Here is a 27,807-nt window from a genome sequence, read left to right as displayed (position 1 = left end):
GGCTACAGTTCAATTGACATGCCATAGGCCTATTTGAAGGCAACATCATATGACTGTCAACATTGTTTACCACTTCACCAAGTCGTTCCTTAACATTACTTTTCTGGCCCAACCTTCTCTTTATTTTCAAATCTACTTTCGCAGATTTTCTCTTATTGAATTAAATTCAGAGACTGTCCTTTTTGCCTCCTTGGATTCACGTCGACTTTTTCTGCCCGGTCAGTTATAACCGCGAAGACTGCGGGTTATGAGTCAACCCGCGCATCACTAGCTAATGACTCACTCACTCACAAGCATAAATTTAAAGTTATCTCAAAAGCATGCGATTGTTTGGTCGATCTGGAACACACCTCAGAGCAACTAGACTCCGGTGTTCTCAGCATGTTCATTCAAGAGGCAGCGTTCAGTCATTGGCCATAATGTGCTGAGTTTACACAATACTATTGGCTCACTCAGATGTCATTGTTGTTTCCTAGCTGAACGTGGCAACTCCTGGAACAAGCATGTAAGTATGCACTGTCAGTAGACTAAGGTAGATGATCATGTTTCATTCAAAACAGATGAAGAGCAAAAAAAGAACTTCACTTTAGCCGTTTGTTTTATGTTCAATCAGAATCCACAACGTTGTCTCAGGGGTCTGAAGTCCGAATTCACCGATATAGCCCACCGTGCTGAAAAGTTGTTCCCCATTCTCACTCACCTGACCGTTGACACAGGTAAGTTCACGTCTAGCCAAGGGTCTATTGCAAGCTAGTCGCCTATTATGCTTCTGACTGATGGAATTGTTAGGTCATGTCAGGATAGCATTTGGTCTGTCTTCATAATGTTTTTACCCTACGTAGGCTACATGAAAAAAGGCTGCCCGACAACTTTATTTTGTTTCTCTATGCTGCATTCAACGCAGTCAACGTATTTTGACGCTTTCAAAAAGCCGACTAGACGCCAGTGACATGTTGATCAGTATGTATGGACCACACCGCTTGCGTCGCAAAATAAATGTACACATTAATGTTATTTAATCATTGCACCTACAATGCTCGCGCGCGTCTGCGTGACCGCTCGCGGGCGTGCGTCCGCCATCGCGCGCATGTTTATTTTGACCAACACCAGACGCGATCAGGACACGCAGGTTGAAATATCAAAACTAACTCTGAACCAACTATATTAATTTGTGGACAGGTCACATAACGACACATGGTTGATGATATTACAAGATATTATCTAGCGTGTCCTGCGTTGCATATAATCTGACTGAGCATACAAGCATCTAAGTATCTGACTGAGCGGTGGTAGGTAGAAGCAGGCACGTAAACATTCATTCAAACGTTGTCATTATTACAAATAAATAAATAAAATAATAAATAATCTGCCGATTGTGATTTTTCAACGCCAATACCGTTAGCGATTATTGGAGGACCAAAAAAGCCGATACCGATTAATCGGCCGATTTTTATTTATTTATTTGTAATAATGACAATTACAACAATACTGAATGAACACTTATTTTAACTTAATATAATACATCAATAAAATCAATTTAGCCTCAAGTAAATAATGAAACATGTTCAATTTGGTTTAAATAATGCAAAAACAAAGTGTTGGAGAAGAGAGTAAAAGTGCAATATGTGCCATGTAAGAAAGCTAACATTTCAGTTCCTTGCTCAGAACATGAGAACATATGAAAGCTGGTGGTTCCTTTTAACATGAGTCTTCAATATTCCCAGGTAAAAAGTTTTAGATTGTAGTTATTATAGGAATTATAGGACCTTTGACTATTAGATGTTCTTATAGGCACTTTAGTATTGCCAGTGTAACAGTGTAGTTTCCGTCCCTCTCCTCGCTCCTCCCTGGGCTCGAACCAGCAACACAACGACAACAGCCACCATCAAAGCAGCGTTACCCATGCAGAGCAAGGGGAACAACTACTAGAAGGCTCAGAGCGAGTGATGTTTGAAACGCTATTAGCGCGCGCTAACTAGCGAGACATTTCACCTCGGTTACACCAGCCTCAGCTCGGGAGTTGATAGGCTTGAAGTCATAAACAGCGCAATGCTTGATGCACAACGAAGAGCGGCTGGCAAAACGCACGAAAGTGCTGTTTGAATGAATGTTTACGCGACTACTTCTGCCTACCACCGCTCAGTCAGATACTTAGGTACTTGTATGCTCAGTCAGATTATATGCAACGCAGGACACACTAGATAATATCTAGTAATATCATCAACCATGTGTAGTTAACTAGTGATTATGATTGATTGTTTTTATAAGATAAGTTTAAGGCTAGCTAGCAACTTACCTTGGCTTACTGCATTCGCGTAACAGGCAGTCTCCTTGTGGAGTGCAACGAGAGAGAGGCAGGTCATTATTGCGTTGGATTAATTAACTGTATGGTTGCAAGATTGGATCCCCCGAGCTGAAAAGGTGAAATTCTGTCGTTCTGCCCCTGAACGAGGCAGTTAACCCACCGTTCCTAGGCCGTCATTGAAAATAAGACAGTTAAGACCACAAACTTGCCTAGTTAAATAAAGGTATGAAACTTTTTTTTTTATCTGCAAATCGGGGCCCAAAAATACCAATTTCTGATTGTTATGAAAACTTGAAATCGGCCCTAATTAATCGGCCATTCCGATTAATTGGTCGACCTCTAGTCCAAACACACCAAGAAATTTGTGAGGAGAGCACGACAACGCATTTTCCCATTCAGGAGACTGAAAAGATTTGGCATGTCCCGAGATCCTCAAATTTCTACAGCTGCACCATCGAGAGCATCCTAACCGGTTGCATCACTGCCTGGTATGGCAACTGCTCGGCATCCGACTGTAAGGCGTTACAGAAGGTAGTGCGTACAGCCCAGTACATCACTGGGGCCAAGCTTCCTGCCATCCAGGACCTATATAATAGGCGGTGTCAGAGGAAGGCCCTAAGAATTGCCAAAGACTCCAGTCACACAAGTTATAGACCGTTCATTCTGCTACCACACAGCAAGCGGTACCGGAGCACCAAGTCTAGGTCCAAAAGGTCCAAAACAGCTTCTACAATTAATCAGATGGCCACCTGGACTATTTGCCTTTCCTTTTTTTTACGCTGTTGGTACTCGCTGTTTATTATCTATGCATAGTCACTTTACCCCTACCTACATGTACAAATTACCTCAACTAACCTGTATCCCCGCATGTTGATCCTCAAACCTGGAGCCCCACAAGGGTGCGTACTCCGCCCCCTCCTGTACTCCCTGTTCACCCATGCCTGCGTGGCCAAGCACGCCTCCAACGCAATCAACAAGTTTGCAGACGTCACAAGAGTAGTAAGCTTGATTACCAACAACAACAACGAGGCCCTGGGAGTGTGGTGCCAGGAAAATAACTTATCACTCAACGTCAACAAAACAAAGGAGATGATCGTGGACTAAAGCAAACAGCAGAGGGAGCATCCATCCATCCACATCGACAGGACAGCAGTGGAGAAGGTGGGAAGTTTTAAGTTGCTCGGCGTACACATCACTGACAAACTGAAATGGTCCACCCACACAGACAATGTGGTGAAGAAGGCACAACAGCACCTCTTCAACCCCGGGAGGCTGAATACATTTGTCTTGTCACTTAAAACCCTCACAAACTTTTACAGATGCACAATTGAGAGCATCTTGTCGGGCTGTATCACCGCCTGGTACAGCAACTGCACCGCCCACAACCACAGGGCTCTCCAGAGGGTGGTGCGGTCTGCGCAACGCATCACTGGGGGCCAACTACCTGCCCTCCAGGACACCTACAGCACCCGATGTCACAGGAAGGCCAAAAAGATCATCAAGGACGACAACCACCCGAGCCACTGCCTGTTCACCATCATTCCGAAGGCGAGGTCAGTACAGGTGCATCAAAGCTGGGACCGAAAGACTGAAATAAGCTGTTTATCTCAAGGCCATCAGACTGTTAAATAGCCATCACTAGCACAGAGAGGCTGCTGCCTACATACACAGATTTTAAATTATTGGCCACTTTAATAAATGGAACACAAGTCACTTTTATAATGTTACAATGATGTTTGCATATCTTGCATTACTCATCTCCTATGTACAGTGCCTTGCGAAAGTATTCGGCCCCCTTGAACTTTGCGACCTTTTGCCACATTTCAGGCTTCAAACATAAAGATATAAAACTGTATTATTTTGTGAAGACTCAACAAGTGGGACACAATCATGAAGTGGAACGACATTTATTGGATATTTCAAACTTTTTTAACAAATCAAAAACTGAAAAATTGGGCGTGCAAAATTATTCAGCCCCTTTACTTTCAGTGCAGCAAACTCTCTCCAGAAGTTCAGTGAGGATCTCTGAATGATCCAATGTTGACCTAAATGACTAATGATGATAAATACAATCCACCTGTGTGTAATCAAGTCTCCGTATAAATGCACCTGCACTGTGATAGTCTCAGAGGTCCGTTAAAAGCGCAGAGAGCATCATGAAGAACAAGGAACACACCAGGCAGGTCCGAGATACTGTTGTGAAGAAGCTTAAAGCCGGATTTGGATACAAAAAGATTTCCCAAGCTTTAAACATCCCAAGGAGCACTGTGCAAGCGATAATATTGAAATGGAAGGAGTATCAGACCACTGCAAATCTACCAAGACCTGGCCGTCCCTCTAAACTTTCAGCTCATACAAGGAGAAGACTGATCAGAGATGCAGCCAAGAGGCCCATGATCACTCTGGATGAACTGCAGAGATCTACAGCTGAGGTGGGAGACTCTGTCCATAGGACAACAATCAGTCGTATATTGCACAAATCTGGCCTTTATGGAAGAGTGGCAAGAAGAAAGCCATTTCTTAAAGATATCCATAAAAAGTGTTGTTTAAAGTTTGCCACAAGCCACCTGGGAGACACACCAAACATGTGGAAGAAGGTGCTCTGGTCAGATGAAACCAAAATTGAACTTTTTGGCAACAATGCAAAACGTTATGTTTGGCGTAAAAGCAACACAGCTGAACACACCATCCCCACTGTCAAACATGGTGGTGGCAGCATCATGGTTTGGGCCTGCTTTTCTTCAGCAGGGACAGGGAAGATGGTTAAAATTGATGGGAAGATGGATGGAGCCAAATACAGGACCATTCTGGAAGAAAACCTGATGGAGTCTGCAAAAGACCTGAGACTGGGACGGAGATTTGTCTTCCAACAAGACAATGATCCAAAACATAAAGCAAAATCTACAATGGAATGGTTCAAAAATAAACATATCCAGGTGTTAGAATGGCCAAGTCAAAGTCCAGACCTGAATCCAATCGAGAATCTGTGGAAAGAACTGAAAACTGCTGTTCACAAATGCTCTCCATCCAACCTCACTGAGCTCGAGCTGTTTTGCAAGGAGGAATGGGAAAACATTTCAGTCTCTCGATGTGCAAAACTAATAGAGACATACCCCAAGCGACTTACAGCTGTAATCGCAGCAAAAGGTGGCGCTACAAAGTATTAACTTAAGGGGGCTGAATAATTTTGCACTCCCAATTTTTCAGTTTTTGATTTGTTAAAAAAGTTTGAAATATCCAATTCCACTTCATGATTGTGTCCCACTTGTTGTTGATTCTTCACAAAAAAATACAGTTTTATATCTTTATGTTTGAAGCCTGAAATGTGGCAAAAGGTCGCAAAGTTCAAGGGGGCCGAATACTTTCGCAAGGCACTGTATATACTGTATTCTATACTATTCTACTGTATCTTCGTCTATGCCGCTCTGACATTGCTCGTCCATATATTTATATATTCTTAATTCCATTCCTTACTTAGATTTGTGTGTATTGGGTATATGTTTTAGAATTGTTGGATATTATTTGTTAGATATTGCTGCACTGTCAGAACTAGAAGCACCACCATTTCGCTACACCCGCAATGTGTGTAACCTTTATTTAACTAGGCAAGTCAGTTAAGAACAAATTCTTCTTTACAATGACGGCCTACCACGGCCAAACCCGGATGACGCTGGGCCAATTGTGCGCCGCACTATGGGACACCCAAACACGGCCAGATGTGATACAGCCTGCAAAACACGTGTATGTGACTGATTTGACTCTGTACCGGTACCCCCTGTATATAGCCTCGTTGTTATTTTATTGTGTTACTTTTTATTTATTTATAAAAACAAATGTTTTACTTTAGTTTATTTTTAAAATATTTTCTTAACTGCATTGTTGGTTAAGGGCTTGTAAGTAAGCATTTCACGGTAAGGTCTACCAACACCTGTTGTATTCGGTGCATGTGACAAATAACCATTTTATTTTATTTGGTATTCAGTATTTCTTTACATCCATGGCCACTCTCTTCCGGTGCTGCTATTTTTTCAATAGCCGGCTTTTCACTACCAGCTTGAAGTTGTAGACTAAGTTCTGTTTGAATACTTTGTCTAAAGATGACACAACTTGACCAAGTTGTGGCCAACCTCTGACACACTTGTGGAGAGGCACTCAGTTTTGTGGCCATGTTAAACCTACTTATACTCGGCCTCTGTACAATTATACCCCTTCACAGATGGAGTAACACATTGAAGCACTACACATTCTTTTTTTTGTGTCTAGACAGTTTGTGAAAATCCTTTCTTTCTTTTTTTAAAACATTTTCTTTCTTAAGAAAAATAACTGTAAAAGTTGCCTGCCTCCCAACCTGATTTCAGAATATGACTTGCTATATAGACTGTGGGAGGCTGAATGGCAAATACCTTTTTTGTATTCGTATAATGAATTGGCTTTGCTTGCTTGCTTTATACATATCTCTTTCCCTCAGGCAACAAATATGGCATCATGGATTATAAAAATTGCCTTTATGGCAATGAGTATCTTAATCGAAACTACCGAAGGGAAAAAAGACAAGGTGCTGTATTGTTCAGGTAAATTGTGATGTTTATTTGTCCAGTTTGTCCTTTTTTACCTATTAGATATGGGGTTTTCAGGATGTACATGTAATGCAATAGTTATTGATAGTAAATGCAGACTATAGATTTGCATATTGAACAAGTATTGTCATAAAATATAAACGCAAGTGTTGTAAGCTCGTTTCATATCATTTGACCTGCCAGGGCAGCAGTTTCCTATTCTAGATTTGATAGTTTTCTTGATTATCAACCGTTTCGTTTTTAACCTTTGCTAAACACAATCAACACGTACAATTCTGGACAATCATTTTATTTGTCAAAGTGTTTTTTTTGGTGCAGTTGTAAATATTTCTGTTGAATTTCAAAAGTGTACGAATGACAGAGAAGTTACAATGATCTTTATCTAAAAATAAAAAATGATCACTATGGAAACCTTTAAAAATAATTCAACTTTTTCAGTTAATACATAGTTTTAGTAATTTTATTTTACAAAGCCAAATTGAACTTGGTGAAAGGCAGCTCATCACATGGCCATTTTCTTTCTTTGAACACTACAGCGACACCAACACTACAGTCTTACCAAACCTTGGAGTCATCCTTGCATGACTATGTAACACTTGTCAAGCTACCAATACAAAGTCTCAGCACGGTACGCCATTAGTGTAGCCTACTGTGCGTCATAGTATCGATGACATTTTAAGAACTGTTAGAAGCCCTCCAGGCATACAGTCTGACATCTGGCATGAAAATCCTGTACAATTCTTAGTGAAGCATTACCCCCAATTGTAGATCAGATTTTTTTTTTTTTAACCACAACGACCAAAGCCTCGGTTTTTAATTAAAGAGTGACTGGATGCTATCTAACTTACCATTCTCAGGGTTAAAAGGTTAATTTACTTCGGTGTTGATATAATTTATATACATTTTATTTGCACCTCGTCAAAAGACGAGGCTTTAACACTTTTTACAGCAGTTTTCATACATACTCATTGCATTGAGCTTTGCTTGATCGTAACACTTAATCATTGAAATGGTCTTGAAAAAAATGTCATGGATAGCTGTGGAATGTGGACACATAAGGAGATATCAGTATACATAATAGTATTGCATGGCTCTACTCATGTTTTTGCATGTCCTTTGATGCTTATGTGAGTATTAAGACTTTTGTTAAATGAAAAAGTAACAAGTAGCGTTTTACATTGAGCTATATACTGTATGTTCTCTTATCAACAGTTCTATAAATATAATTGCTTATTTACTTGTGTTTCTAGTAGTATCTCAATGTTGCTGTCATTCTGTTAATCATCCATCTGTCAAGCTTATTTCATTTGAACAGTTTTACTTTTCTTTACCTGTAGGCATACTATGGATCTACAGTTGAAGTCGGAAGTTTACATACACCTTAGCCAAGTACATTTAAACTCAGTTTTTCACAATTCCTGACATTTAATCCTAGTAAACATTCCCTGTTTTAGGTCAGTTAGGATCACCACTTTATTTACACAATTTGAAATGTCAGAATAATAGTAGAGAGTGATTGATTTATTTCAGCTTTTATTTCTTTCATCACATTCCCAGTGGGTCAGAAGTTTACATACACTCAATTAGTATTTGGTAGCATTGCCTTTAAATTGTTTAACTTGAGTCAAATGTTTCGGGTAGCCTTCCACAAGCTTCCCACAATAAGTTTGGTGAATTTTGGCCCATTCCTCCTGGCAGAGCTGGTGTAACTGAGTCAGGTTTTGTAGGCCTCCTTGCTCACACACGCTTTTTCAGTTCTATCCACATATTTTCTATAGTGTTGAGGTCAGGGCTTTGTGTTGGCCACTCCAATACCTTGACTTTGTTGTCCTTGGCCATTTTGCCAGAACTTCGGAAGTATACTTGGGGTCATTGTCCATTTGGAAGACCCATTTGCGACCAAGCTTTAACTTCCTGACTGATGTCTTGAGATGTTGCTTCAATATATCCACATAATTTTCCTTCCTCGTGATCTCACCTATTTTGTGAAGTGCACCACTCCCTCCTGCAGCAAAGCACCCCCACAACATGATGCTGCCACCTCCGTGCTCCACGGTTGGGATGGTGTTCTTTGGCTTGCAAGCCTCCTCCTTTTTCATCCAAACATAATGATGGTCATTATGGCCAAACAGTTCTATTTTTGTTTCATCAGACCAGAGGACATTTCTTCAAGAAGTACGATCTTTGTCCCCATGTGCAGTTGCAAACTGTAGTCTGGCTTTTTTTATGGCGGTTTTGGAGCAGTGGCTTCTTCCTTGCTGAGCGGCCTTTCAGGTTATGTCGATATAGGACTGGTTTTACTGTGGATATAGATAGGCTTTGAAATACATCCACAGGTACACCTCCAATTGACTCAAATTATGTCAATTAGCCTATCAGAAGCTTCTAAGGCCTTGACATCATTTTCTGGAATTTTCCAAGCTTTTTAAAGGCACAGTCAATTTATTGAATGTAAACTTCTGACCCACTGGAATTGTAATACAGTGAGTTATAAGTGAAATAATCTGTCTAAACAATTGTTGGAAAAATTGCTTGTGTCATGCACAAAGTAGATGTCCTAACCGACTTGCCAAAACCACAGTTTGTTAACAGGAGTGGTTGAAAAAGGAGTTTTAATGACTCCAACCTAAGTGAATATAAACTTCTGACTTCAACTGTATACAGTGCCTTGCGAAAGTATTCGGTGTCCCACTCGTTGTTAATTCTTCACAAAAAAATACAGTTTTATATCTTTATGTTTGAAGCCTGAAATGTGGCAAAAGGTCGCAAAGTTCAAGGGGGCCGAATACTTTCGCAAGGCACTGTATATCCCTAACCTATATTGTACTAACCTATATCTGTTTCTTTTAGCATGCAGGGCTATTGTTGATGAGCTCAATTATTCAATCAGTCAGATTGATCCGAAGAAGACCATCAATGTGGGAGCCTTCAGACTCAAGCCTGATGGGAGCCTGACTGATAAAAAGGTAGCTACCTAAGTAAAAGCTTGTTGCCAAAGAGCACTCCGCTGATGCCAAACATCTCATCGTACACATTGAACTTCCTGGAAATAAAATATTTTGTGAATTTAAAGATTGGATAGATGCATCATTCATATAGAATGCAAATTTATACCTAAAATACTTGACAAAACTTAGGCTAGGCCTAGTGGTTTTATAGTAGTTCCTGGTTTCCTGGTTTCCTGTAGCCTCGCAAGCCACCTGATCTCGTGAGCTTACACCTGATCTCGTGAGCTTACATTAATGTTCGCTGCACAGCGCTAATCGTCTGGTAGTTACGTGGCTCGATTTCCTGGATCTCATACCTCATACCTCATACCTTGAGAAATTGAATTTTGTGTATTGTGAAATATCCCGGCAGAAGAAAATAAGAAAAGTAACATCAGTATGTAACTTCATGTCAGTTTGTGTCATTGTAAGCATTGGTAAATGCTTTATCACCGTGTTTCACCTACATTTCCGAAATCAGAAGCTTTGCTTATTGGTTAACCCTCTGGAAATTCAAAACCACGGTCTTCTCCTCTTTTCCTAACCAAGCATTGTTGTAGTGTGAAGAGGTCAGGCCTGGTGGCGTTCCAGTGTCATATCCCTAGTGTCCAGGGACTGTCATTAGCTGGTCAGCTCACCTATTGATCTCAGGGGTTAATCCCCTTTTGATGGTAATTGATAGCTAATAACATGCTGTTTATTTACCTCGGCTGCTTCATGTTTTCCTCTTCCCCTTAAGTTAACTTTCAAGTAAAAGGGATCATGACATATTTCCTAATATGACAACTCCAGTTCTCTCATTCATATTGGTTTGAATGTAATCAAACATACTATTATAAACATTTGAATTGTCTCATTCCTTCCTGTTCATTATGCTCAAACTATGGACCAACTGTGTATGTCATATTCACAGACTCTCATTAAGTGTTTTCTAAAAGAGGGTTCATTTGAAAAATGCTAATTACAGTTTGTATACCCATGTGAGTCTTGTTCGTATTCCATTTTGTTTGCCCTCAAGCTGTGGGGGTGTGCCTCTGCATTACCCCTCTTGTTGTTAGTAGAGAGAGAGAGTGTATGAATGCAATGATATAGCGCAACTATAATTACTGAATCAAAATGAATGTTCGTAAGAGAAGAGTTAAGTAATGACTTAAGTAGTTTGGTATTACAGTGCTCTGAACAGTAAGCACACTGACTTTTAAAGGGGCAATCAGCAGTTGCTACGTCCACTTTTGGACTTATAAATGAATGATATGTACCCATTTGATTCTTGAAAAATATAACATAAAAATGCCTCATGAGCTTAGTTGAACTGTTGTAACTCATCAGAACCCCAAATAAAAGCATGTTTTACTCCAATGTTTAGAAACAATGTTTATTCTCAACATGGTTAAAACTATAATTTTGATATCATGGATGGTCAGACCTTGCATCCATAGCTCTGTGTATGAATTTGAGTGATTACATTTCTCCAGCCCCATCTCTGTTTTTGACTTAATCAGTGGTGGGGAAACGCTTTGTTATTGTTTCAACTGATGATTAGCCCTTTAAGTGAAACGGCCAACAGACAGTGATGGCTGATCAACTTCTGTACTAACGGCCCTATTGAAGTGTAGGCCTACCTGTTGCGCTAATCAATGGCTTGTTTTGACTTCTGAGCATAAATCAAAGAAACCCTCCCCCACCCCACTGGCTTTTGACCCTATCTGAATCAAGGAGGGAGGGGTGTCCAAGCTTAGATTCCATCATACGAGATTAGCTGGTCTTAAGTCTCCTTTGCTCTCCAGCAACCAGTGGGGCTCCCTGAAGGCAAGGTTCACACCACAATGTTAAACCTACAACAATGAATCATTAAGCCAAAGACATTGAACTTAATTGAGTAAGTTGATGGAAGTTGTTAATGTCTTACCTTTGTCTTACCTTTTTCTGTACACACACATAATATATATATATTTGTTTTCTTCATTCATTTATTCATTCTCAATTAATGGCTTTTAATGATTCTGGTTGGACCATAGAGAGAAATTGCTGTCACTCTTCATTAAATTCAATTTCTGGATTGTCATGATAAAGGTACATACTGTGGCAATCACTTTTCTGAAGACTATAACAACGTTACACATTGTTGTAAATGGTGGCATTAATAGGTTCTAGTTTTTATGAATTTGTGTTTTTCATTGGTCCATATTATTCTCACAAGAAATTGAAAGCCCCTTTCCTCAGTGTTACAATAATGGCTGGTTTTCAAATGGGAATTCAATGGAAGATAGCATCCCTGAGAAGCCTTTTCTCTGCCAGGCCTGCCTAGTCCCCTCCTCATTCTTCAGGAAATGTGTGATTGACTGGTCCCTTTCAAACCCCTCATACTGGTAAGGAAGGAATTTAATTCCACAACATTTTCAGGATTGCTTGATAATGTTCTGCTTTAGGTTGGATTTTTTAATACTGGATGTTTTTATTTATATATTTTTTTTACATTTAAGGTAGATGTTTCTTTAACAACTAAGTCAAGATCTCATCATACATTTTCATAAAATTCACTAATGGTGTAAAATAAAAATATAGAAACTAAGAATATCAAAATTGCATGTTAGCATCTTTAGCCCAATAATTGCTGTTATGGTTGAATGCAGTGCACACTTGAAATTCCACTTTGTCTGGTTTTTGTTTTGCAATAACCTATTAGTTAACAGTTCAACATTAATGTTGAAGTCGTCAAGCCTTTGTTTTCTTTGATAGACCATCCTCAATATGAACTATTTATCTCTACATTCAAATAGCTTCCTGTCCTTTACATTGAAAAAGGAGAGATGTGTGGCAGGGCTCAGGCAGTTCCCTGAAACCTTTTTATCTTATTTGTGAGCAGATGGCAGTGAGCCATGGAAGCCCCTTTGTGTCACTAAGAGTCAGATATAAAAAAGGAGGAGGGGGAAATGCTTCTGTAATGTAATCAGTGGGTCCGGAAGGGTCCATACTGAGGATGAAAGGGGACAATAGGGTCAGGGATATATCTACATTGCACAAAATCCAGTTCATCTGCAATATGCCTCCCCCTTCCCCTCACCCAGCATCTTTTGACCGGGATTGACAAGGAAAACTTCCTGCTTTGATCATTCGAGGGTGGAGAAGATGAACCACCAAAAGAGACCAAAGGATGAGACTGAACTGTTTACCCTGCACTTGGCTGCTGTTTTGGCCTCCCCCTGCTCCTTAACTCAGCCCCCCTCCCCGGCACTTTCACTGCACCCAGTCACCCTTTCCCCTCTCTCCTTCTGGGGAGGCCACGGGGGCGGGAGCATAGTGCACCTTGACCTGTCTAGACACTACTGCATGTTTTGTTCTGTTTCCAAGGGGAAGGGGTATACTTCTACAGGTTAAATGTCATAGTTCCAGCATAGGGGAAGTAGGGGTTGTTTGTGTGATGGGAATAGTAGTTAGGGGTCACCAACATGACCCAGACGGATCCTAAGCAACGTCATAGAACTGGACTCAATTAAGTTAAATTTAGATTAAACCTGATACATTTTTTTTATATATATACTTTTGTGTCTTTTTATCCACCAGGTCCCTCTTGCTAGATCTGAGACCAACTTGAGTGAGCTTCTGGATGGAGTTTGTGGTAGCATGAGTGACTATGCTCTTCATGTGGACCCAGACACCAAGAAAAAGCAATACAAAAGATTTGCTCCAAGAAGTTCTGATGCCGGGGATTTTCCTGATTTTAACAATTTCAAGTTTGATGGCCCAGAGGGATCCAATGCCCTACAATTTGCGGTTAGTTTGGCAATAATTTGTTAATTTACTCACATATTAATGTATTAATTTTTATTTTCAGTCATGCTTTCATATAACATTCAGATTAGTATGTGATGTAGCTAAATTATTTCCTATGTTCTGCATGTCCACATACTTTTTCAAGTATTAGTCTTTCAAAAGTCTATTGAAATATTGGTAGCGGTGGGTAACTCTTATGTTTGGTTAACTGAGGTAAACTTCCATTTTAATTTTGAAAGCACAGAAGTCAATGTTATGCCTTGGTCGTTGATATCACAGCTTCATTTTAACTTAAAATCCAGTTCCGTTCTTACTAATTGGGCCTGTAACTTTTTAAACTGTACATTGATATTGTTTTTCCACTTTACTTTAGTTAAGGTATATTGCATGCACCGTAGTCTATAATATAGAAAGACAATAAATATCTGGAAATATGTTAAAGCTTGCATTTTAAATGGTCATTAGTATGATTTATAATTTGTTTTACAGTTATTACAGTAACATTCAGTGTTGAAGTTTTTCATTCTGGAGACGTGCCAGGGGTTAACCCAAAATGCAGACGATAACGTATTTTCCTTTGTTCCTTTACAATTATCTTGAGCTCTTGCATGTACATTTCACATATTTAAGATCAAGTTAGGCACCACAAGCAGGTAACCTTATGATGCGCAAAGATGTGTGTGTGGAATCGCTAACTTGGAATCGTGTTGCCTATCTATGTTACATGAGTCATCCAAGATGGCTGAACAGCATGGCGAGAGGAAAAATGGCAGTCTCCACTCACTGCTGTGCCCACTATTGTGTGAAACTACATGCTTGTGAAGCTCTCATGTGCGGAGGACCTGGTGTGCTGTCTGTTGTGTGGTAACCTATCCCCTCTCTTCTGTTACAGTGTGAAAGCATTGTGGAGGAATTTGAAGATGATATCATCTCTCTTTTTGCCAAAGAGACAGACCATGTGGTCGACAAGTTATGCAATGAAGTATCAGGTACGGTTTCAGACATGTTGTGGTTTCTCACTCACCAGGCCTCCTGTTTGCCCCTTTCTGCATAGATACTAACTAGAACTGTTATTACTCACATTATTACCCAAATGTTTAACACCATTGGGTTTTGATTAGCTTTTTTATATGAATTTATTTAAATGACTTACAATGATTATTTGTTCATAGAAAATAGTATCTGGGTGTTTGGGGCTTTGGAGAGCTTTGATTTGTAAAGAATAGAGTACAGATGCCCTGCAAATACTCAATTTGGTTATCGTAACATTTTAATATCGCAATTTTTCATGGCGCTACCCATAACATGTTTAGATGAGTACCGTGTGTGCCTACCAGGGAATACAATCATGACCACTTTAGTTTATTATGCATCCTAAAATAGAATATGAAAATGGATACATACAGATAATTACCATTTAAAACAGCTCTATTTGTTGTGTCATGATTTCCCCCTTACGTAACTATCGTCTTTGATCCGCCATTTTGTTTCAACCCTGTTAACTGAGGGTTCTGAAACAGAGCAGCGTAACATTTTTAACAGTTTGTTTTTGAATCGGTATAGTCGCGGAGGATGATGTTGTGGATTTATATGACACTGATACTCTATTAGATGAGCAAAATAGCCATTTTTGTTTAACAAGATTGCGGTTGTAGGTCAATAGTTTGAATGTGCTACGTGAAGTATGAGTTATTTGGAATTTATCATCCAAATAGAAACCACCGCGCCTATCTCGTATGTTTGTCAATATGATGTAGTTTGTTTTTCTGCGAGTGTCATTGCAGTAAATGGTGTGTCACCTACTGGATGTCTGCAAATATTGATAGTTATTTTCAGCAGGACAACTGACAAGATGGCGGTCTAATTTTTGTCAATATTTCATTTTCAGATCACTGTAAAGGCACAAAATTCCAGAGTGACGAACTATAGTTTTACATGCGTCTCTGCTGCGGGTGATTGGACCAGTTTAGATATATTTCAAATGAAGAAATAATGCTTGAAGGATATTGTATCAATCAAGTTGCATTCTTTTAAATAAAGTTTTCTATTTTAAATGGGGATGCTGGTATAATGTTGTCAGATACACAGAATTGTATCATGAGATAGAAAGTCAGGTTTGTTTCTTTAGGTAATCCTAGTAGGCCTAATTTTTTAAAAATGCAGGAGGAAGAAGTGGCACTCAAAATAATAACATGGGTGTAAAAAACGAAAAAGCTAAGTTTGAATGTGCTGTACTCAGCTGTGAGAGACTGAGGAGGCCGCCATGTCAAAAAAGATGGCGTTTGCAACCTACAGACAATGTCAAAGTGAGCTGGATCAGCAATTTTTGTCTATTTAAAAAATAAAAAAATAAATATATATTTTTTAAATCACCTTCATCAGCTGAACAGTTCTAGAATTGTTTGTAATGTTATAGAATTCCGACTGTCTTGATTATCCAGACCTGTTCTTGGTCCAGAAGTCAACCGTTGGAGATGGTGGATTTCTGCATGGCAGGTTGCATTTGATTTGCACGGTGAATTCTTAGATGAAGGAGGGAGTTGATTCTTGATTTTGAAATGAGCAGTCCCTTTACGTCCCGTCATCTGCAACAATTGAATTCGTCGTGGTATAATTTTAAACCTTTGTGAGCTTTAAAATCTGTGGGAGTATGTCAAATGTTATAACAATTTATCCTAAAAAATGTATCCTCCCCCCAAAAATACACCTGTTTGCTTGATCTTATTTTTAGATGTATTGTTTTGTATTTTGTTATTTGAACTTTACGTTTGATGTTATGACCCATTTTTTTAAGGATATAGATCAGAATAGACCTGGGATGTTCTATTTTTCGTTATCACATCAATTCAGGCAATTTATCACAATATGAATTTCTGTCCATATTGCCCAGCTTTAGATCAGAACATGTGAAAAATGAATCCAACGGGATCTTCCTCTATCAGTGAATTTGCAATGTTACCAAATGTTTGCAGTGGGGGGAAAAAACCTACATGAGAGCCTTAATAGTTATACATTGGCCTGATATAACCACCTCCCTATAACACAAATTAGTCTAAGTGCCTAAATCAAGTAAATTATCATCCCAATTGTGATAACACTCATATCTCAGAGCACACAGGTTGTAAATTCACCTACAGATTGAACACTTCCTCCAGAGGAGATTTCTTTGTGCTATATATGCCAGGAAAAAGCTCAACTTCATGGACAATGTTCAATTTTCATATAAAATGACCCTCACAGCTTCATCATATAATGACAAATAATCACAAGTATTTTGGGGGGTTTATGATCTAAATATTTTAATTTCAAGGGAAATAATTTATCATTTTGGTACAGTTTTACACAAAATGTATCTACACTTCTTTGTGGAAATATTTGGGTCAGTTTTCGAAAAACATGTCAGACCTTTGGCCAAAGAACAAATGCATGGGTCAAGCTTTCACTGGCTACATGTGACAAATGAAACCCTATGTACCAGACTAGTTGAATACAAACAAGATACAATATATCATTTTCATTACCATCAGGAATTACAGCATTTTCCCCATACTGCACTTCCAGTTCTTTCAAAACAAAAGTCTTCAACTTGTTGCATTTTCCTTTAAATTGTGTGTTGGGAGTTTGTTCTGGTTTAAGAAAGTGTAAGCTTTTCTTTGTGTGTATAGCGTCTCTGGGTGTCTAGGGCTTGAGCTTAACTTCATGATAGATCAAGGGCTACCAAGGTGCTGTTGGCAAGGGGCTCAAAGTGGCAGGACAAACTGGACCACTAAATGCTCATTTTTTATGCATGTTAGTTCCTTTGCAGTATGCTGAGTGGACTGCTGGAGGGGGTTTCTCAGATGAAATGCATCCCTCACACAGGTAATGAGAACTATATGATAAACTATTTGTACAATTTCTCAAATGTAATTTCAATGGTCCAGGAAGACCATCTCATTCAGAAATGTTGTGAAAGTGAATCTTTCCCTTTGTCTCTATAAAGTTCAGTCACTGAGCTGCGGCATTAACTTGTATTCTAACAAGATTAAAATATATTTGTCCTGGAGATTAGCATACTTAAGTCCTCTTTTGCCTTTTTGGTAGTGGCAGCGTGCTTTGATCTGTGTTGCGTGGCAAGAGCCTAGCTTGGGCCCGGCCATCCGAGTGCCAAGTGTGAAATTGGCCTGATGTCATCCCTATTCTTCACCATATACATCTTTCACCAGCTTAATTATATTTCCTCCACAAAGCCCTAGCTCTTCATTCCATATTCAAGTTTGACTAGGAAGCGTTTAAAAACTATGGATGAATAACTCAGTGGGGGGAAGGGACAGGATGGGTCTTTTGTTTGAGAGACACACGAGGCATCCAATACTTTTCTGATATGTATGTTCTTTTTGAATCAGACTGCCCTTTGCCTCTGCCAATTGGAAGAGGTTAAATTTTATGGCACAGGATATGTGAGCTTATGATAACTAACACGTAGGGCAAGTTATTTATTTATTTGTCTTTGGGCATTTGAATGTGGACCTTTTTTAAGGTCTTGTGACTAGTGGTGGCTGGAGTGGTCAAATCATTTTCAGATCGAGGCAGGCAATGAAAATGTGTTAGAACTTACTATCCAAACTTTAACTTTCATCAACATGAAGAGTTCTCCATGGACTTGTTGTGTACTTGATTTGTCCTGTTGAAGAGAAAAATAATATTTCAAAAGATTATTCTCTAATACTACTAACCACCTAGCAATTTTATGAGTTTGGCTTTAGCTAGCACATATATGTTCCCAATCTACCAAAACAGAAGTCTTCAACTTGTTGCAATTTCCTAGAAATTGTGTTTTGGGAGTTTATTCTGGTTTAAGAAAGTGTCAGCTTTATGTGCATAGCTGTCTCTGGGTGTCTAGGGCTTGAGCTTAACTTCATGACAGATCAAGGGTTACCAAGGTGCTGTTGGCAAAGGGCTCAAAATGGCTGGACAAACTGGACCACTAAATGCTAATTTCCTATGCATGTTAGTGCCTTTGCAGTATGCTGAGTGGACTCCTGGAGGGGGTTTCTTAGAGGAAATGCAACCCTCACACAGGTTATAAGGACTATGATAAACTATTTCTCAAATGTCATTTCAATGGTCCAGGAAGACTATCTAATTCAGAAATGATTTGACCACTTGTGTGTTGTTGATGCTCAGTTGTGTTGTTGATGCTCAGATGCAGAGGTGTCATGCCCATAGGGGGCACGTGCTCCCTCAGATTGGTCCTGTTGTAATACTACTAGCCACCTAGCCGTTTTATGAAGTTGGCTTTACCTAAGACATCTAGGTTCCCAAACTCATGACTAGCTACCAAGAAGCCATTTCAGGCTATCAATGCTGTTAGAGTAGCTAACTTGTTTTGTGGTACGTGCCCCAGCATACTGCAAAGGAACTATCTTAGCTGGCATGTCACATTCCTTTCAATATTTTACCCATATTAGTGCAGAGATGCAGAGAAGCATATTTAATTCTACAAAATTGTTTAACTACCAGTCAGGAGGATGCAGAAAAATACACCTTTTTTGACATCTTAATTTTAGCCAGTTTGCTACAACAACAAAATAATCCTGCAGCGACAGGAAATGTGGATGAAAATTAATGGACATTTTTTGTAAGGGTTGATGTATTTTTTGTTAGGGCAAATCAATTCTGACACTTTTAAAGTGGAAATTACACACTTTAGAAGCCTTTTTAAACTTTGAATACACTACAATTTTGCATTTACTGATGTACAAGAAAATTCTCAGCATCAAAATAGTCATCAAACATCTACATCTGTAGAATTAAGCATAATGATTATGGCTCTAGATTTCAGTAAAAAATGTACTGCTAAATTCTCAAATTTTGGACTGGGGTGGGGAGGGGCTAGCGTAATTTGTTCCCCATCATATTTTTAAGGTGCTCAATAGACATCATTCATCACTGTTATCGAGAGTTGAGGTACAAGCTTATTGAGGATGGATTTTTTTAGAGCATTTTGATATTTACATAATTTTATGAGACTCCTTTTTAGGGACATTTTGAATTCTGATGTGTAGAAGAAGTGATGGGTTAAAGGAAATGAGCCTCCTGCAGCTGTGACCGAAGGCTTTGACCTTCATCGGGCTCCCGGCCACAGACTCCATTGAGGAACCAACCAAGTTGCTCAGCTCAGCGTCTGAGAGGCACCAGCTTTTCTCAACCCAGAGAGCTCATCAAGTCAGTGACCGTTGGGTGTTACTTCCACATACAAGCTGGGAAAGAATAGAAATGCAGATGAGGTTCTGGGGCATTGAGGAGCAGGTCAATACTGCGAATGGTCCGCACAGATAATTCTCCCTTTTGTGTTTGGATCCTTTTCTATTCTTTTTTTTTTTAAAGCATCAGGTAATACTGAGACCGCAGAGTGTTGTAACCTGTATTGGTGACTGAAGTTCAGTCATATTTGATTGCGTTTGAATTGCTTGGTTATGTATGGCAGTTTTGAAATCAACATGAGTATATAGTGTATTATGATCATATTGAAAAGGTGTCATTGTGATCTGGATTTGACCAACCTTACTTGGTTGATGTATGTTAGGGGAAAGTGATCTTGTTGATAAGAGACTCCGTTACAGGCAGAAACTGGGGATGGGATAGCCCTCAACATTCTGGGTTATTAACTTCTCTGTTTCCAAACAACACAGAAAAGTCTCAATGTTAATTTAATGAGGATATGTATCCTATTGAACCTACTAGTTTGAATGTTTCCATAAGCTTTTAATTCCCAATTTGTTATCTGCTGTGGACATGTCTGACAGAGCAAATTATTTCAAGGTAAATGTTATTTGTAGCAACTGAGTGAAGATGCTGTCATGGGATTCCTACAACACTTTGAGATCCTTAAAGAGTTTTGGCACATTTAAGCAATTTCTGGGATACAGAAATAATGTGTACAACTGTACTACATTTTGCTGTTGAGATGCTGGGTCTTCATGTTAGGCTCCTAAGCTCTATTCATGACTACTAAGTATAGGTGGCTTGCATTCAGCATAGTGCACAGTTGACTTGAGAAATGGAAATCTGTATTTTGACTTCACTATGACTTGTGGGGTGGTCACCCGACTACAATTAGGTATACTATGCTGCATATCACTTAGGCTGTCTATAACATCATGGTGCGCCTTGGTGCAAGTTCATGTGTAACTTTTTTTGTGGTCAACATTTCGGTAGTAGTTTTCATTTAGTAAATACATTTTAGACTGTTCACCTGGTGAAACTAACAGTCATATTTTCCATTGTCATTGGGGACAAGATAGTTTCTCTATATACCATGTTTGAATTCTGTTCATTTTGAACAATTAAACTTTTTTTTAAGGAACTTGAACTCTGCAAGTAGCCCTATTACAGTAGGCCATTACTAGCATTTAATGTCTATGTAAACACCACTTTAATTGCAGACTGTGAAATAAAGTATAACCATAATGTTCATGCATGAAATAATGTATTCTTTCAAGGTTTATTTAGCTGAGGACCACCTGCAAATAGCCAATTACACAATGCTGTTTACTCTTTATGAGAAAACAAGTCCACATATGTCTATTGAGAGCTAGCCCATCCAACTAGCCCAACAGTGAACTTGCATCATAGTATATTCCAAAAACTTACCAACTGCTTATTAGAGGAAAATATTTTGAAGTTGCCCTATTGCCCACATTTTGTTCTGTACTGTTTAGCAGAATGAAATTTCCCTTGCTGTCTCATTAACCTTCAAGACAGGCCAGTAATTGTTATGCTAATTGATATTACGTTGTTTCAACACACATGTGACTTGGCCATATCACATTTATGCCTCAGAAGTTATTCCCAGAGTGGATGTTTCTGAATTAACAGTAGGCTATTAGTCAGCCTGTATTTTTAGAGTACTGATTATGTTGTTTATTGTTTATAAGCACAAAAGAAAATAAAGGATTTAAAATTGTGTTAGTATTCTTGTGGTTTATTTACTTACAGTTAAATACACAGTTGTGATACAAATTATTTACATTTGTCTGATATCAAAGAATACTGGGGGGGGGGGGAAAACACAACCAAAACTTTGTCCTTCTTTATACAGGTTTCAAAATGTTGTAAATTCACGTTGTATACCATCTGTAATGGTAATAGCCCATTCCTGATAGAAACATGTAATGTGTTAGTTCTTTGTAGCACAGTACTCCATAAGAAAAGTTCATTTACGGAACTTTTAAGGCAAAGTGTGTTTTAAGTTTGGATTTTAATTTACACACACTTTAATATTGACAATGAAAGAAATTCACATCATAAGACCACAATTTGGTATGGATACAGCAACGTTTGTCTCACATGATATACAGGTGACAGATTGCAGCTTTCATGCAAAGGCCTCTAAACGTTTCATTCACAAAAACAAGGTATTGCAAGATAAATAAGTTATGTAAACATTCCAGAAGTCTCTTTTCGAGAAACATGACCACTTAGACTATGAGTATTGTTCATAAATATGAATGTTATGTTATTTGCAAATAATATGGATTTCATACTATAGAACGCATGGACTATTTGATATAGATAGATGCGGTAAAGGATTCAATGGAACGCAGACCAGATTGGCGCACATTCAACAGATCTGCTCTAACAAAGTGGATTTTCTTTAAATCCGTCATATATTGTAACAGGCCCACAATGTGGTTACTTAAGTCCGATTTTGGATATATTTGGCTGTTTTCGCTGCATAACATGTAGAAGTTGTCCCTTTTCAGGTTTAGAAGAAGTGACTGCTAAATGCTAACTCCTGCTCGTATAAACTGGTTAGCATAGCTAGCGTACAGAAATCGGTGGTGGTAGTCAAATTCGTTTGTAACTGTAATGCAGTTGATTGGTAACGATTACATGAACATGTGTTTGTGTTGACATCCATACACGCATTATACTCCGAGTTTTACCTCAACATAGTGTGAAATACACATATAAACAATAGCCTAAATTTAGGCTACTTTTGCTGGGGGACAATGAGACTCGGGATCTTGACCCCATGGCCCTTTCCCCTAATCGTTTCCATGGCAATTCCAGTGATTTGGTCGAGTTCGATTGACCTCTTTACCGTATCTATTGCCTACATTATTTGTACAGTAAACCTATATATGACGCCCGTTGACGTTACTTCATCCCTGAAGTTGTTAATAAAACTATAATGATTGAAATGAAGACATACAGTCCAGTCCGTATAGGCTTCACTTGGCACTGAAATCCTGATTTGAGCCGGGGTAAAAATGTATTTTGTTGGTAGTGGAAATGACCCAAAACGATTGCATTTCCATGATAATTTCAAAATGGATATCTGTTCAATTCCAGTTGTTGCCATCCACCACTCCTCCCTATTTAAAACACATTGGATATGAGCTAAGCGCGCATGACTTAAACTTTTGGTTGCATCGTAGCATTGTTAACCAATGGAAGTTGGTGTTATGCGCTTGCATACCAGACACATATTTCGGTTTATATAATACTGTTTTGTTTTTCTTACAATATGCTATCTATTTCAACAGAGGTCCTTTAGTGAAAGTTAAGTTAGGTTACATTCCTTTTAAGCCTCAACTCATTTCTATAGTTTGGGTCAAGTTTAAAGTAACGTATAGGCCTGTTGAATATATTTATTTTTATCAAATCTGTCTCATATCAATAGCCTATAAGTAGTCTAGGCCTACCCAAAGCGGAATTATTTTGCTGAAATAATTCAAATGTAATGCTCACGAGAACTATAGCCTAGCTAATGCAGAATTCGAATATAAAAAGACATCCTTATCAGATAATACGCATAATTCAATGCGTATGGTCCCTCCATATCAACTCAGAAAGGCTGTATTTTTTACACAAAACAAAGGAACCTCAAATGTATTTTCAACATAAACATCAAAATACAACGAAACAGTGTGATAAAAATTAAAATCATAGATAAACACAATTTAGGCTATTTAAATTCACAGTTTGCAAAATGCAGCAGAAAAAATCTTTGGACTTCAGCCTGTTTTCATTATTTCGTTAAACGTGTCCACAAAGTCAAGTACGCCTACCAAAAAAAAAAAATAACAACTTGCTAAAAACCCAACAAAAACCCAACAACCTTTAATGATGATGAAGCATTCTAAAGTTTCAGGGAGTACATGGCAAGTGTTACAACACAAAATGGTTTAGTCCTATACTGTATATAGGCTACAGAAAATTGCAAAATCCTGTCTCATTCATGTTTAAATATCTGCTGGTATTATGTACACTGGCCCTTTAAAGTTATTTATTGCATTGTTTATTTTTCTTCAATCGCTGTCTGATTTTTCATCCTTAGATGATGTGGCATGATTGTATAGTCCTTGTGCCATCAGGTGCAAGGCTAAAGAGTTTTTATTTCCAGTAGCCTTCTTTATTTTGGCCCTCTTGTTTTGAAACCAGATTTTAATTTGAGATTCGTTGAGGCCGAGTTCTTGTGCCAGACTTTGTCTTCTCTGTTCGGTCAGGTACCGATTAGTCTGAAACTCCGTTTTTAGTCTCTGGAGCTGTTCTGCTGTGAAGGCCGTTCTTGGACGCTTGTCATCCTTGCTTGGTGTCGTTGTCGTGGTCGACTTCTTTGGTTTTCGAGATCTTGGCCCTGTAGATTAGAATACATTCAATGACCAAACTTTGAAACGAAAAAAAGTATACCTTCATCTTCCTCAATAACATGATCACTAATGTCAGACTAATTAATATGATGATCATCAGAACCTAGTAACATGCAAGAATAGGCCTAGTTGTAGGCCTAGTAGCCATGGAGGCCTGGTAGACCATATGGGCCTTTAGTAGCAGGCTAGTAGAATAAGTATTGTGTTGGTATTAATATGAGCCACATTTCCAATATAGGCACAATAAACTATAGGCCTAAATGTCATTAGAATGTAGTGTAGCCTATTCTAAAAGGGTGCGGGGTTTTGTGTGCATAGTAGACGATGATGGTGTTGATTGGGGTGGGGTTAGAGGGAGGCGGTATAGGCGCCCCTTTCTCACTGTTACCATAGGAACTACATTTATACGCTTGCATTTTCATAAATGTGTAATGAATATTGTAAACATTTATTGAAACTCTGCTGTTTGGAGTAGGCTAGTTCTACACCAAATAAGAGATCGATTCGCAGCTACACGTTTATTGGCTTCACAATATAGCATTTGAATATTATTATGATCAATTGGCCCATCTTCCATCGAAGCATATTTTTTTCGTACTGCAAAATACCCTCCGTTTTCTGGAATGGTTTTTATTCCGTTTATTTCGTGAAATGCACGCCTATGCTATTTAAGACTAAGTTTAAACAGTGGGAACGTTTTTTGTTTAGTAGCATAATGAAACTTTCTTTTGTTTGCCTATTATTTTTGAATTGTTCGGAGAAGTTAATGTATTCATTCCATTATGCATAATATAGGGACTATAGGCAACATGTTATACGACAATGGGATATTAACAATATTAACTTTGTTAGTGCTTCTAAAGCTAAATTAATAGTCCAATATAACAATTCCTAAGTTTAATAAACGATGTTAACTAGTAACTAGAAATTAAATGAAAATGGCCAACTAAATGAAAATGGCCAACTATAATAGTTGCTCTGATACACTTCTGAAGTTGAAGAAAAAATAAATAAAACAAACATTCGGCTATAGGCCATAATGGAAGATTGACATTAATAATCACAACCAGCAGCTAGGACTAGACCTAATATGAGAATAGTTTGAGAATATTATGACAACTACAGGCTAAATATAACAGAGGAGAGAAGTAAAAGTAGCTAAAGCTTTATTCCTAATATTTTTCCCAGTTCTTTTTTCCAAACTTTGCACTCTAATTGTCTGATTGCACTCATATTATATTGCATGTAGACGGAATACACTTTTTGCCTCGCTCCATTGTAAACAAAATTCAAATTATATATTTTTCTAAAGACTACTGAGGATCAATGGTGTAAACGTTTCACTACTGCTTTAAAAGTTACTTTGAAACTTTACTACTTCGATATTTTTAATATTTCGATAGATTCAATCATTTTTTTCTCGAAAAATGATTTACTTCTATTTTTTCTTCTTCATTTTCTTTTTTTCTCTCTTTATAATTCAACTGCAATTGTCAGCTTGATAATAATTGCATGACTAGCCAAATATTTGTATGGTGACAATAGACTTATAATAGGCTAACAGTAAAAATAAAATGTACTTGTAGTAGCCTGATATATAGGCTATTTGGTTTGTAACCGCCAATATTATCCAATCAGAATTCCTAGGATAATCGAGGTATTCTGTAGTTATGGATCAATTCGGAATATGTTTAATTAATTGGCAGGTTAAAAAAAAGATGTAGAATATTATTTTATTAATTTCCTAAAAGTTCAGGACAAAGCCTTGAAAATATGTTACACAAAGGGATACTTTAAATGCTTGTATTATGTGGCTGCAGGATGTGGTTTCAGGTTTATTTTTCGACATATTTAGTTCACCAAGTCAGTTTATATTGCACTCAAGCGATCCAATGGCTCATGGTATTCATATTCGGACTAAATACTAAGGCAATAAAAATACTAGACGTTACCTGATGATGGTCGGTCCGAATATCTTGTACAATACACCCAGGCTGGCCAGAGCATAGGTTTCGACGAAGGTGCAGAATTGGCATGAGAACTTTCCGAGTCGGAGCTCAGGCACTGATCTCCAATTTCTTCTCCGGGCTTGAGAAGCGTATCTGCAACAATATCTGCTTTTTTTGGCTCACTGACTGAACGAGAATTCGATGTTCCTTCCCCTGACACCGTCCCACCGAACTGCCCAGATTTTGGGGGAAGGCCAGGAATATTCTCTCGTCCATTGAGGTGATTCTCATCATAATTAAAAGTCCCATCTTTCCTCCGTCCAAAGTCTGGTCGTAAAATATTATCAATATAAAAGTTGGTGATCCTGTGCGGTTGCTGGTTCCCAGGTGCTTGGAGAAGAGGAAGAATAGCTCTGTTGGACTCTTCGCCCGAATCTTGATGCTCTCTATTGCCATTAGAATTTTCTTCCATAGTGAAATACTCAATGTCCAATTGTGGCACTTTTCTCGCTCTCCCACACAAAAGTATAAATATGAATTTATGAGGTTTCTAGTTTATTCCTCGTCCAATGCGTTTTTCAATAAAACGGAATAGGAAATAAAAACTAGTTCAGTTTTTTTCAGTATCTAGTTGTGGTAGTAGGCCTACTGAAAATCCGCCTCTTGCCTTTTTCACAAAGAAAAAACATACTTTAAAATGTATTTCTCCGCCTGGCTATGGTTGATATTTGTTGAGAAAGTAGCCTACCATATAAAATGCTGAGTTGTAGTGGTTCCCTTTTAGGACAAATCCAACATTAATGCTTCAACTTCTAAACTACGAGTAGATAGAGGTGCTAACTGCTCCTGAAATACTTCCACTATGGATTTTGGTTCTTATTTTTAATAGGCTACGAGTCCCCCCAGTGACGTTGCCGTCCGGTATCCAAGACACGTGCCTTGGACCAATAGAGTTCCTGAAATGTTACCACATGACCGATGACTCTACACTTGACAGCACCCATACTCCCAATTCCCAAAACTCTAGTATTAAAAAAACATAAACAAGTAGGACACTATTTCCGATTCAGTCAGCCATCCCAGGTAATTTTTTTATAATCAAAACCAAAGTATTTTCTGCCGAGTTTTTTGTAAGGCTATAGAGAAATCATTTCGTTGGTTTCTCGGTTCAAAGAGCACTAGGCATGCCCATGAAAAGGGGTATCCCCGAATGGGGGTGGGGTGTGAAAACCTCAAATAGGCCTATGTTTTTCGAATTGAAAATAGTTGCATCATATTGATGGAGACGATTACCAAACATATAGGGATGAGCCAGCACTCGCTAAACGCTTTAGCAGTCCCCAACATTACCGAATAAGTTCCCAGCGGTGTTTCTCGACTAGGTGCACATGATGGGTGGTTCACTTGCGAGGCTACTCGTTTTTTCGGCTATTGCACTTGAAGTAGTCCTATATTTCAAATTACATGGGGAATTTCATATTCGCCTATGGTGTCAAAGTAGCCTAATCAAAGATGGTGCATAATAGTCATCCGTCGTTGGTGTCTGGTTATCTAATTAACTGATTGGCTACAATT

The 27,807-nt window shown here is 38.5% G+C and overlaps 2 protein-coding genes across 3 annotated transcripts; one reads left to right on the top strand and one right to left on the bottom strand.

Moving 5' to 3' along the window:
• The first annotated feature begins 463 nt into the window (after positions 1-463).
• On the top strand, positions 464-17,696 carry LOC139376109 (protein canopy-1-like). 2 transcript variants are annotated; one of them, XM_071118301.1, is made up of 7 exons: positions 464-505; positions 614-716; positions 6,774-6,876; positions 9,733-9,848; positions 13,434-13,643; positions 14,536-14,632; positions 15,532-17,685. In XM_071118301.1, exons 3-7 carry the CDS (start codon positions 6,783-6,785, stop codon positions 15,570-15,572), a joined length of 558 nt encoding a protein of 185 aa, XP_070974402.1. In that variant the 5' UTR covers positions 464-505; positions 614-716; positions 6,774-6,782; the 3' UTR covers positions 15,573-17,685. The 2 variants fall into 2 exon arrangements, with proteins under 2 accessions (XP_070974402.1, XP_070974403.1); XM_071118302.1 differs by lacking the exon at positions 464-505 and having other exon boundaries at positions 508-716; positions 15,532-17,696.
• A 5,956-nt stretch (positions 17,697-23,652) lies between these two features.
• On the bottom strand, positions 23,653-26,704 carry LOC139377339 (homeobox protein engrailed-2b-like). Its single transcript, XM_071120362.1, has 2 exons — positions 26,236-26,704; positions 23,653-24,270 (listed from the first exon to the last, which is right to left on the bottom strand). The coding sequence occupies exons 1-2, from the start codon at positions 26,702-26,704 to the stop codon at positions 23,942-23,944; spliced, it is 798 nt and encodes a 265-aa protein (XP_070976463.1). The 3' UTR covers positions 23,653-23,941.
• Between the last annotated feature and the right edge of the window lie 1,103 nt (positions 26,705-27,807).

Source organism: Oncorhynchus clarkii, chromosome 20, assembly GCF_045791955.1.
Source record: "Oncorhynchus clarkii lewisi isolate Uvic-CL-2024 chromosome 20, UVic_Ocla_1.0, whole genome shotgun sequence".
Classification (NCBI taxonomy): Eukaryota; Metazoa; Chordata; class Actinopteri; order Salmoniformes; family Salmonidae; genus Oncorhynchus; species Oncorhynchus clarkii.
The sequence above is the reverse complement of the archived record's forward strand: the minus strand, read 5'-3'. Positions and strand labels throughout refer to the sequence as shown.